The 12,974-nt window shown below is 49.5% G+C and overlaps 1 protein-coding gene across 1 annotated transcript; it reads right to left on the bottom strand.

Annotated features, from left to right (window-relative positions):
- Positions 1–9,425: 9,425 nt before the first annotated feature.
- On the bottom strand, positions 9,426–12,380 carry LOC110354781 (inositol 1,4,5-trisphosphate receptor-interacting protein-like 1). The gene has a single exon (XM_021279737.3). It carries the CDS (start codon positions 12,200–12,202, stop codon positions 10,670–10,672), a length of 1,533 nt encoding a protein of 510 aa, XP_021135412.3. The 5' UTR covers positions 12,203–12,380; the 3' UTR covers positions 9,426–10,669.
- Positions 12,381–12,974: the final 594 nt, after the last annotated feature.

The following is a 12,974-nucleotide window of genomic DNA, read 5'->3' as shown; positions in this document are numbered from 1 at the left end:
GCTGGTTATCATTCTAAATTATGTGTTCTTGTGGAATATATTATATAACACAGAGGCACGTGGCCAGATGGAGCTCCTCAGGCTCCGTTTGCACTGCCTGTGGAAGCCCCCAGGGTTATTCTCCAGAAGAAATTCATCTCTCAAAGCATTGGTTCAAGCAGGCAATGTATTGGCTTTTTTGCAGAGGTCAAAGCTCCCAGAGTGAATGGACATGCCCCAGGAGGCCGGGTGGTCACTGTCCTGCTGCTAAGACAAGTCTCTGCTTCAAGCCTCCCTGCAGCAGCCTCTTCAGCAGCATGGGATCTGCCTCCCTCAAGTGGGAGAGAGAAAACAAACAGGAGCAACTCCCGCTGCCAACTGAGCAGCAGCTTCTCTGTGTCCAGTGTACTCAGCTCTGCCGCACGTGGCAAACATTCATATTTGTAGCCACCGTAGTCATCACTGGCTCTGCAGTGGGCAGACCGTCCATATGAGGACCTTGCTGCACTTGACAGCAGTTTGCTGCACAGAGTTTTCCTATCTTTTTTCTTCGTCCTGAGTTCTCCCCTCTTCTTTCTGTGGTGGGAGGTCATTGCCTGCTGTCAGCAGAGTGCCCCGGAGAGCTCTGTGCTTGAAGGACTCTTTCAGTTCCCAAAGGTCAGCGTTCTTGTGAGCCGTTCTTGCAGCTCACGGAACTCATGCAGCGCCTGGGAATAGTTAGTCCCGTCCTTTGCTATGTGCCAGAAGAGGATGGGTGGTTTGGACATTTGTAAATCCGGAGGCAAGATGATCTCCTCAGGTATTCGTTCATTTCCTAACCAGAAGTGCTCGAGGCATTTCTTCCTCAGGCACAAGTGCAGGTACTCCATGATGTCATCCATCCGCTGCAAAAACTCCCTCCTGTGCCATCTTCCCAAAGGGATGATGTTCAGCAGGTGCATGACGACTGTCTTCAAGACATAGGGGGTAAAATCATTGCCCACCACGATACAGGCACAGAGCTGCATGCATCTGAGGTGGAAACTGTCCTGCTGAGCATTCGCAGCTATGTGCCAGAAGAACTTCATCTCTGCCACTGCGCAGCTCTGTGGCCAGGTTGTGCATGGGGTTAGATGTTCTCTTTGTGTCTTGCACACAGCAGATTTTCCTTCTGTGTACAAAGGTTCCCAACACAATTTTATTTTGCTGCAAAATGATCACAATAACATTGTGCTGTGCTCTTTGCTTGTTCAGAGAGCTAAAGCTCATCAGGATTTTGGTACATGAAGGCAAAAGGTGAAATATGTTACTTGAATGAGATCTTCCATTTGAAATTTTTAATTGGAATGTATCCATGATGTTCTGTTATATATGTTCATCTGATTTGTGTCAATAAGGAACAGTCCTGTCTGCCTCTGGGCCCTGCACGGGCAATTTAATCTTTGAACCACAGATGCAGTGTGTCCCAGGTTCCCCCTCATTCCAGTCAATTTATCAAGTCTTCAGAAAATACTCCTCAAGTCTATGAACCTGTTTGCTTTTGTTATTCCGAACTCCTATTTCTAACAGTTACAGCCTTTTTTTTTTGTCTTCTTCGAGATTGACTTAACACTGCTATTGGTGTGACCGTCCCTGTGAATGGCTGGTGAAGAGTGTTTTAATTACTGGTGAAGTGTCAATAAGAAAGCTATTTGTGTTTGTATGAAGTCTTTGATGTCTGGGGGTTTCAGAACAACTGATAACAACTAGTGACTGTTATGGGATACTATGCAAGCCTCTGATATCTGGCCAGGTGGCCAAGAGATTAGGAAGAAGTAAAAAAAAGAAGCTGAAGGATGGCTAGGAGACAAGACCTGCAGGGGATGCTGTGTAAACTTGACACGGTGCCAAGGAAGTACGAAGGGGAAGGACAAGAAAAATCTTGGAGAGGAAGACTACGAGCCTTCAGCATGAAAGACCCCTAGAGACCCCCAGAGGGACCACCGGGGACTGATGCGCATGCTCCAGTAGGAGGGACTGGACCCCGGAAACTAATTATAATAACCTGGTTTTTTTAGAAGTAGTAATGAATATGTATTAGTCTAGGAGCATAAAAATCAGCTACTTGATGTAACTGGTGAGTGTTCTGGTGGAGCGGAGACTCCCGGTGCACCCAGCGCTGTTTGCTTACATCTATTCTTTAAATAAATCCTATTTTTTTATTTAATCCTATTTTGAAGTCTGAGCCATTTCTAACAGCATTATGGGGAATCATATGTCCTTAGAAACAAAGAGTGTCCTGGTAACCTTACAGCAAAAGAAATTTGAAATTTAGCAGGCCGGCAACTGAAGGCCATGCATTGTTTGTGAAGCATCAGATAGATTGTGAACCTGGATTACGCACTCAGTGGGGAAACAGGGGAGGGTCCTGCCATCAAAAGGTATATAAACTGTGTTTTGGAACTAGAAGATGCGCTCTCTCCTGCTTGTGGGGCGCCCGCCATTGCAATCGCGAATAAATTACTACTTCACTGAGATCCTCGCCTGAGCCTAAGTTATTGGCTACGGAGTGTTTCTCACAGGAACAATAGGGAAGGAAAACGTTCCTGGGAAACAGTGGCAAATTGGTTTCTTAGTAGTCCCAAGAAAAGGGGGGTTCAGATGCCTATTGGTACTAACAGACACCTTTTCCAGATGGCCAGGAGCATTCCCATGTAGAACTAACAAAGCCAGAGAAGTGTCCAAAGTATTGTTGAATTACATTATTCCGAGATTTGGTGTACCCTCAGTAATGTCATCTGACAGGGGACCACACTTCAGTTCAGAACTGACCCAACAAGTCAGCGAAGTGCTGTGGATTGACTGGCAACAACACACTCCGTATGGGCCACAGGCAAATGGAAGCAAATGAATCATTTGATAAAACAACAGATTGCTAAAATCTGTCAAGAAACCAATATGTATTGGTAAAACTAAGACCCTTTGAGATATTATGTGGCAGTCTTTACCAAATGCCATACAAAGGAGAAGATCTAACCCAAGTAGGAAACCAATATTTGCAACAACAACAACATACAGTTTTGGGCAAGCAACTAGAACAAATCAATGTGATATATGGAGTAATGATTTGTGTCAAGAAGATGGTTGATATTAATAAAGAAGGGGGAGATGTGGGAGTGTGGCCATGGGGGTCGGCAAGCCCCATGGTTGATGATTACATCAGACTCTTAACGATGAGGCCATCAGGAATGTAAAGAGTTTAGAGGGAACAAAGAAGGGTGATTCAGGAGACGCCTTGCCCTCTCGGGTTGCTTGTTCTCCAGCCATTAAGGCATGGAAGTTGCTGGGTGATTGCTGTTGCCGGGCAAAGTTGTTTGACCAGTGAAAAGTTGTTTTGAAAATGACTGCTGTGGGGCGAAGGGTGTAAGAGGGGAGCCTGTCCTCAAGGTGAAGAAGGCAACACAATGAAGTTGTTTCATCAATAAAGAAGTAGAAAAAAGGAATGAAAAGGGACAGGCTAGCAGAACAGGGACCAAGACAGGAACAGGCACATTGATCGCCTCATGAAGATAGGTTCGGCCAAACTCAGCAAACCGCTCAAAGAAGCTCGTACAGAAAGTCGCTGGAAATGGGCGCACCGCAGCTGGGAAGAAGCTCGAGCTGAGAGAAGCGGAGCCGAGCACACAACTGCCCCTCGCTGGTAAGCAGCTGCGCATTATGGGGAATCATACGTCCTTAGAAACAAAGACTGTCCTGGTAACCTTACAGCTTATTCCCTTTATTAACAATCAGACACTTTATGATCCTGAAACATGGGACCAAATTGAGGTCAAGGTGTGGGACTCTGCTACCAAAAACCACCAGGTTGCGGTGGGATCGCTCGGCACCTGGCGAGCAGTCTGTGAGGCCATAAAGAGCCATGTGGGGCCACAGTCAGAAACGTGTGGTTTGCCAGACAGCGAGGGAGCTGCGAGCTCCTCCACAGATCCTTCTGCTACACCATCGGCTCCCCCACCGCTACTGCCATGACTTTGCTGTTACACCCTCTGGTGACCTGGACGTGCCTTTTGATCCAGGCCCTATTGGCCTTGAAAGGGAGCCGGATCTGTTTCCCTTCAATCCGGGAAGACTGGGATGCATGAGACCTGAAGGCCGAGTTGCTTAACAACTTAAAGCACAACATATTGATTCGCGGAAACTGACTCCACAATCAGTAAGATCATAAAGTAGGTATGTTTATTCAGCATTGGGCAGCACGGGGGTTAGTCCCACAAAGTTGTGCGCCCTTAACATGGCAACTCGCTTTGGTTATATGCAGTAAATATTTACATATGCAAGAGGTTTCCCAGTATGCCTATACATATTCATAACCCACCCCACCCCCCACTTAGTATTAAAATTAGCTCCAAGTCATTTCCATAAACTCCTCCCCTCTGTGCTTGCGTGGTGTCTTCTGGTGCTGGGCGCTGAGGGCCATGAGGATGAAGTAAGATGTCATCATCAGGGTTGAACTTTTCACCTCATCTCCTTGTACATGCTCTCTGAGCCCTTGGTCACAGTCCGAACCATAAGGTTGCTTTGATCTGGTTCTTGGGGTCCCAGGGGCTCCTGTTATCTGGAGGCCTAAGTGCAGCACAGGCACATCGCAAATGTAGCACATATTAAGCAATGTGTTGCCTACATATTCATTCTTAATCAATCGCTCTCTAATTTCTAACCCCATGTTTCAATATTGTTCCCACGACTAGCCCTGGAATTCTCTGGTGTTTGTAATCAAGAAAAGGAATAGAAAATGGAGACTGTTATAAGTCATGGAAGATACGGGAGCACTTCAGCCAGGCCAACTGTGCTCCCCCAGTCATGGACATTGATAGTAATAGACTTAAAGGATTGTTTGTTGCCTTTTCTGATTGTGCATATGTATGGGTGTACTCGGGTTTAGTATGTAAAAGCAATGTTCTGTATATTTAGAATGTTCGATGTTCATGTGTGCGTGTTGGTAGTGCATTGACTCCCCGTACACCCAGTGCCGTTTACTTGTCTTTTATAAACATTACTAAATTCAGATTGAGTTGAGACTTCATTTATAACACCAATAAGAACATTTTAGGCACTAGACCTTTTATTAGTCTCCCAAGAGGGAGGATGCACGTTAAGAAATATTAGTTGCTGTATAGTCAAGCACCATGTAGAAAGTGGTAAGAATTTTATGAAAACTTTGAATCAGTGCACGCTGTAAGCAAAAGAATTTGCCTTAGGATAAAGAAAAGGGGGGACTTGAGACAGGGAACAAGATAAAGAATGGTGATTCTGTAGGTCTTAGCTACCACAATTAACAACCCAAAGACAAGGGCATAAAAGACTGTATGCATAGATCATGGAACCAGCATAAACTGGCTTGGCTGCTGACGTCTGTTAAAGACGGGAAAGGTCAGAAGTTTAGCAGTGAGGAAGACTTCTGGCCTTCATGAAGAGACCACCAGAGTATGCCGGACGACCATCCAAGGACTCAGTTGGCAGTGGGAATTGCTCCTCCGTGTTCTCTCCACAGCAAAACCACCCTTGCGGGAGGCACACCCCATGCAGCTGCTTGAAGCAGAGGCTTTGTTACCAGCTGGACAGTGACCATCTAGCTCTTGCACATTGTCCATTCACTCTGGGAGCTCAGCCTCCCCAAAACCCTAATATATTGCTTGCTTAAACAAATGCTTTGTCCGTGAGTGTCTGTATCACTCTTGGTCAGGACAGGCAGGCATGAGATGCTGACAGCTTGGCTGCCACAGCATCGGGGAGCATTTTGCTGAGGAGCTGATCCAAGAAGCTTCTTCTCTCTCAACTCCCCCATGCTATGTCTGTGGCAGTCTTCCTCTCTCTGCTGGTTCTGAGCCTTTTCCACACCCTACACAATATGGGAAAACGCTTGAGAGGTGTTCTGTAACTGTCATACCAAGAGAGATATAAATGTGCCAGTGCTCTAAAAGCCCAGGGTCCTTCCTCTTTGCACTCATACACTGCAGAACACAGGCAGTTCTTCCATGGTGTGCAAATCAAATGGTGTCCACATCATGTAGTCTAGGTATGGTAGGGCTTTGTTTCCACCCCTGGGGCAGTGGATTCCCGGTGTATTAGACAGCCCTCAAAGTAAGAGCAAACTGTGGCCTGCACTCTGCTGCCAAAGGGATGGAGAAAAAATGCATTAGCTATCTCAATTAGCTATATCAATTAGCTATCTCAATTGCAGCGTACCACTTGGCTGCCTTTGATTCCAGTTCGTACTGGAGTTCTAGCACGTCTGGCACTGCAGCACTCAGCAGTGGCATGACTTTATTCAGGCCACGATAGTCCACTCACCATTAGACCTTCACACTGGCCATATGGGACTATGAAAGGGTGAGTGAATCTTGCTGATCATCCCGTGGCTCTCCAGTTGATGAATTAGCTTATGGATGAGAATGGGGGGTCTCGGTTGGTGCCATATTGCTGCCGGTGCACAGCTGTGGTGGCAATTGGCACCTGCTGTTCTTTGACGCTCAGCAACCCAACAGAAGGGTCCTCCCAGAGACTGGGCAACGTAGACAACTGTTTAGTGTCCTCTGTCTCTAAGGCAGCTATGCCAAAAGCCCACCGGTACCATTTTGGGTCCTTGAAATATCTTCTCCTGAGATAGTCTACGCCAAGGATGCATGGAGTATCCGGGCCTGTCACAATACGCTGCTTTTGCCACTTATTTCCAGTTAGACTCGCTTCATCCTCCAGTACAGTTAACTTCTGGGATCCCCCTGTCACCCCATAAATACAGATGGGTTCTGCCCCTATATAGTTTGACAGCATTACAGTACACTTCGTCCTCTGGAGGTTGTCAGGAATGTCATGGCCCCCCCCCCAAAGGCCGCTGGGGCCTGTCAGGAACGTCCCTGTCCACCTCAGGACCCTTGGTGCCTGTCAGGAATGTCCCTGCTCCCCTCAGGGCCCTGCTGCAGTCTGGCCTGAGCCATCCATGAGGCGAGTGCAGCAGCAGGGGGAAGGCTGGGCAGCACAGGGCTGGGGCACAAAATCTGCCCCCCGAGGCCTTGCTAAGCCTGCAGCCAGGGCCCAGCCGCTCAGGGCAGGGCAGGTGGCTGTCACCACCAGTCCTGGCCACAGTCCCTGCTGCCAGGGACCCTTGCTGCCACCATCCCCTTGGAAATGTGGCATGGGATGGATTTTCTGCTTTGGCTGGATGATATCAGTTGGTACCTTCGCTGCTGTGTGGAAGAGAAATGTCTCAACCACTTCTTTGGCAACGAGATGGTGCCCGATGTGATTGTCCTGCCACCAGCCTTCCAGTTGTCTGGCCCGGTCAACCTCTTCCAGCATCTGAAGCGCGACCCATATGCCAAAGCTGCAGAAGTTCGAGGTGGTGCGAGATCAGCTGAAAAGACTGCTGATCTACGGACATGACAGAGACCTTCATGTACAGCGAGAGTGCTCTGCTGGTGGCAGATGATGACCTGCTAGCACCCTGTGGGGAACTGGACCCCATGCAGCTCCAGAGGCTGCTTCATGGACGCTTGACGCAGAGACTCCTCATAGCAAGTGGGCTTGATTCTTGGCCTGTCCATTTCACTGGGAGCTTGGCCTCTGCAAAGATTCCAATAAATGTCTTGCTTGAACAAACTCTTTGTCTGTGAGTGTCCTCCTCAAGCCACTGGGGCCTGTCAGGAACGTTCCTCGTCCCTTCAGAGCCGTTGGGGCCTGTCAGGAACTTTCTGGCACTGCTCAGGACTGTTGGGGCCATTGCTCCCCCCTGTCCCTCTGTTGGGACCGCTACTCCCCCCATCAGGGCTGCTCCCCCAGCTCCTCTCCAGCACTGGCATCCCCCAGTGTCACTGCCTGGCCCTGGGTGGCAGTGCCTCAGCTCTTGCCAGGGAGTTTTCAGGATCAATCTGTGTTAACCAAGCAACAGAAAGAGCTGGAGGTCTGGATGAGAGACAAGAACTGGTACTGGCCAGATTTATGAAGACAATAATGCAGTCTGCACAGCCCTCTGCACCCCAACAATTAGCACCATGAATTTAGACTTTGCCAGTCATCGGCATCAAAGCACGTTTAGTACAGCAGTTGGCTTCCGCTCCAAGGGGTTTCAGCCAACCTGGCCATTTCTTGCCAGTGTCCACGAGGGCTGTGACTTGGTGTAGTGGGTTTACGTGGCAAGGTTTTAGTAGCAGGGGGCCTTAGGGGTGGCTTCTGGGAGAAGGATCTAGAAGCTGCCCCATGTTTGGGAAGGGCCCTGTAATATACCATAAATGTTTGTCCATTGTCTTTTGTATTATAAGAACAAGGATTTGTGTTTGAGGAGCGGGAGTTTCGAAAGCTCCCTGCTGAAACAAGGAGCTGTGTAATACTTGGCTAGACACAATGAAATTCTTTTGCTTAATGTAACAAAAAGGAGAACCCCCTCCCCTTCCCTCTTTCTGCATCTCCGTTGCCTCTTTCCTTCAAAGACACTGTTGCAAAGCTCATGTAACCACCTCCTGATAAGTTGCTAGTGTATCAACAGCCTGCCTTCCTGTCTCATGCTGGGCCAACATGACCAGATGAAGAAAAGAAGTTGAACCACAGCACTGAGGAAGACTACGGCCTTCATCTTCACGACCACCAGAGGGACAGAGACGACCCCCTAGCAACAGTGTGCCCAGTCGTAGAATTTACCGGGATGTGCTGCGTAATCCCAGAATTAACAAGATATAAAAAGGGACCCTGGCGGGGGTGAGGTGCACGCCATTGGTGGAGCAGAGACTCTTCAGCCGCCCAGCGCTGCTTTGCCTGCTGTTGGCTTACTCAATAAATTCCTTTATATGATTAATACAATGCTCTCTGAAAAATAATTAAGGGGGCAACTTATAACAGGCCCCAGTGCTGACCAGAGGGGAGCCAACAACAATGTTGTTTTGCGCCTCTGTGAGAGCATATTTAAGACAGGGAAAAAAACGCTGCAATATATACAGCAGCTGGGAGAGTGAGAGGAGTGAGGAACAGCCTTGCAGGCGCCAGGGTCAGTGCAGAAGGAGGGGGAGAGGTGCTGCAGGCACCGGAGCAGAAGTCCCCTGCGGCCTGTGGTGAGGCCCATGGTGAAGCAGGCTGTCCCCCTGCAGCCCATGGAGTACCACGGTGGAGCAGGTGGCCCTGCACCGACGGAGCCTGTGGAAGACCCCTGCCGGAGCAGATTCCGGGCCGGACCTGTAGCCCGTGGAGAGGAGCCCACGCAGGAGCAGGTGATGGGGCAGGAGCTGCTGCCCGTGGGGGAGCCAGGTTGGAGCAGTTTGCTCCTGAGGGATGGACCCCATGGTAAGGACCCATATCTGGAGCAGCTCTGGAAGAGCGGCTGCCTGTGGGAAGCCCACGCCTGATCAGTTCATCAAGGACTGCATCCCGTGGGAGGGACCCCACAGCACAGGGGACGGGAGTGACCGAGAAGGAGCGGCAGAGAAGAAGTGCTGTAGACTGACCATAACCCCCATTCCCCCGTTGCCCTGTGCTGCTCGGGCGTGAGAGGAGGGAAGAGGGAAGAGGGTGGATGGAAATTCTGCGGTGTTTGTAATCAAGAAAAGGAATGGAAAATGGAGACTGTTGTATGGAAGATATGGGAGCATCAACCAGGATTACCAACTCCAACTATGCTCCCCCAGTCATAGACATTAATAGTAATAGACTTAAAGGATTGTTTGTTAAACACTTGCCAGAATTCGGAAAACTTAGATATGTTTATGCTTCGATTGATACCTTTTCTGGTTCTACATATCTGTAGGTATACTTGGGTTTCTTATGAATATGTAAAAACAATGTTCTATATATTTAGAAAGTTTGATGTTAGTGTGTGCATGTTGGTAGAGCGTAGACTGCCTGCACACTCAGCGCTGTTTACTTGCCTTTTATATATAGTACTAGATTCAGATTGATTTGTATCTTCATTTATAACAAGAGTGTGACCTCTGCATCCCCGTGGTCATCGTGGGCAATGCCATTGGACTCCCAGGGCATGGTTTGCCTCAGGTCCCATAAGTCCCCCCTTTAGACTCCACACAGCGCACCAGCAACAGACGGCTTTGTGGAGGGTCCTGAGCTATTCTCATTGCCCTGCTGGAGGACCAAAGACAGGCAGCAGTGCTTTAGCTCCAGAAGGAGCGCAGTTGGAGCCCACGGAATCAGCTCCACAGCAAAATGCTTCCCAATGCTGTGGCACCTCATGCCTGCCTTTCCTGACCAAGTGTGGTACAGACACTCATGGACAAAATGTTTGTTTAAGCAAGCAATGTATTAGGGTTTTGGGGAGGCTGAGCTCCCGGAGTGAATGGACAATGTGCAAGAGCTAGATGGTCACTGTCCAGCTGGTAACAAAGCCTCTGCTTCAAGCAGCTGCATGGGGTGTGCCTCCCGCAAGGGTGGTTTTGCTGTGGAGAGACCACGGAGGAGCAATTCCCACTGCCAACTGAGCAGCATCTTCTCCATGTCCAGCATGCTCAGCTCTGCAGCACGTGGCAAGCAGTTGTGGTTGTAGCCACCGTAGTCATCAGTGGTTACTACGCTTGGTAGATTGTCCACACGAGGATCTTGCCACACTTGGCAGTGGGTTGCTGCACAGAGTTTTCCCGTCTTTTTCTGTGTCCTGCGTTCTCCCCTCTTCTTTCTGTGGTGGGAGGTCATTGCCAGCTGTCAGCAGAGTGCCCCAGAGAGCTCTGCATGAAGGCCTCTCTCAGTTCCCAAACGTCAACAGTCTTTTGAGCCGATCTCGCAGCTCCTGGAATTCACGCAGTGCCCGGGCATGGACATTTGGATCCTCTGCCATGTGCTGGAAGAGGTTGAGTGGGCTGGATGTTAGGAAATCTGGGTGCAAGGTGACCTTGTCAGGCACTTCCTTGTTCCCTAAGAAGAAGTGGTCCAGGCGTTTCTCCACTATGCAGCAGTGCAGGTAGTGCATGATGTCATCCATCCGCTGCAAAAACTCCCTCCTGCACCATCTTTCCAAAGGGATGATGTTCAGCAGGTGCATGACGACTGTCTTCAAGACATAGGTGGTAAAATCATTGCCCACCACGATACGGGCACAGAGCTGCATGCATCTGAGGTGGTAGCTGTCCTGCGGGGCATGCGCTTTTATGTACTGGAAGAATTTCATCTCTGCCACTGTGCAGCTCTGCGGCCATACTGTGTCCGGGGTAAAGATAGCATCAGTTTTCTCGCTGCTGAGAAAAATGTCTGAATCGCCTTGTTGCACTCCAAAAATGAACTCAACAAAGCGGATTTTATCGAAGACATCAAACACACGGAGCTTGCAGGAGCGTCTGGATGGCAGCACAGCAACGTGATGTCTGGCCGACTCAGGCAAAAATTTCCATGCTGCTTTCATCATCTGCTGGAACCAGAAGGAGGTTTTATGCACATCCAGGTAGGAGCCAGTGCACAGTGTCTGTAGGAGGTTGAGCTCCCGATTTCTTCTCAGCTCCTCCTCAGGTTGGTGGAGGAAGCACAGCACGTTCCCAAAGCTCTGCTCCCTCGCGCACGTGCACTCCAGCTCCACGCGAATACGAGAATTCTTTGATGGTAGCTCCTCTTCGTTGCCCAGCTCCAGGTGGAAGGAGTGCCCACGAGGAGCCGTTATGGGTATGAAAATGCGATAGACAATATTATACTCCTCCGAAGGAGTCCAGCCTTCAAAGGCACTGCCCACTCCAATGGGTGTATGCAGCACTGGAAAGTAAGTGTTCGACAGGGAACGTCGGGTGCTATAGAGGAGGTCTGCCACCATGGCCATCATCACTTGACAGTTGATTTGGAGGTGCTGCACTGGCCACTGGATTCTCTCTGCAAAAATCCTCCCTTCGTCCCTTTCTTCAAAACGATTTCTGTTATTATTCTGCTGGTCATCATCGCTGCTAGAGCTTTCTTCCTCCCTCCTGTTTACACGTCTTAGGAGATCTCTAAAGAGCAGCCACACGATCAAAATGTTCAGGAGAATAACACCAAGCCAGGCCCAGAACTGCCAAGTCTGCATCGCAGATAAGAGCAGGGCTCCCATATGCATCGAGCTCTGCTGCTTCTCTAGCGCCTCAATTTCCAACAGGAGCTGCGCCATGCGTTCTTGCATCTCCTCCGCATACTGACGCATGCGCTCATTTGTAGCTTCATCCAATTGATACCCGACTTCCTTTGGGAAGTTGACTAAGCCCAAAAACGCCAGGAAATAGAAAGCTGCCCCAACCATGGTCTGAAAGAGAGAGAATGACATCAGTGGGGCTGGGTGGGAGCTGGATGGTGGCTGAGGGAGCTGCGGCAGGAGCCTCAGGCCCCTGGGGTCAGGTAGGAGAGGGGGCGAGGGAGCTGGGAGGCAGCAGAGACTGTGGGAAATGCCAGCGGGGACAGCCACGAGCCCTGGCCCAACCCAGTCTTCCCCCTGCTGCTGCACTCACCGATGGCTCAGGCCAAAGTGAAGCAGCGCTGCCCGCGGCTGCCTTTAAAGCCTCCCCCCCATTGTGACACGTCCTCTGTGATGTCACCTGCGCCCACACCGCGTCACAGGACCCCTGCCCTGCCCTCGGTGCCCACCGTGCCTCAGCGACTGCCAGCTGCCCTGGGCAGCCCAGGCCCTGGTGTCACCCAAATGCAATGGCACATGGCTGGAAGGTGCTCCCTAGAATCCCTTTGCACGTCCCACAAATGGCACCCAAACAGGGACAAAACGAAAAAAGGAATGAATAGGGACAGGGTAGCAGAACAGGGACATTGATCACCTCGTGAAGATAGGTTTGATAGGTAAGCAGGCCTCTCACAGTTGTGACAGGGTTACCTGGGTAATATTTTCAGCTGCTGGAGGGATACTAACAGGAGTGTTAATAATTATATGTCTTATTCCTAATATGTCCAAGTATTTTGTGTTGAAAGTATTTGTGTGTGTTTGAAACAAAGTGGAACGAATCACTCCATGAAGAACACAGTGAGAGACAATACTTGTTGGGCTGGTTATCATTCTAAATTATGTGTTCTTGTGGAATATATTATAT

The sequence above is a fragment of the Anas platyrhynchos genome, chromosome 5 (assembly GCF_047663525.1).
Source record: "Anas platyrhynchos isolate ZD024472 breed Pekin duck chromosome 5, IASCAAS_PekinDuck_T2T, whole genome shotgun sequence".
Taxonomy (NCBI): Eukaryota; Metazoa; Chordata; class Aves; order Anseriformes; family Anatidae; genus Anas; species Anas platyrhynchos.
The sequence above is the reverse complement of the archived record's forward strand: the minus strand, read 5'-3'. Positions and strand labels throughout refer to the sequence as shown.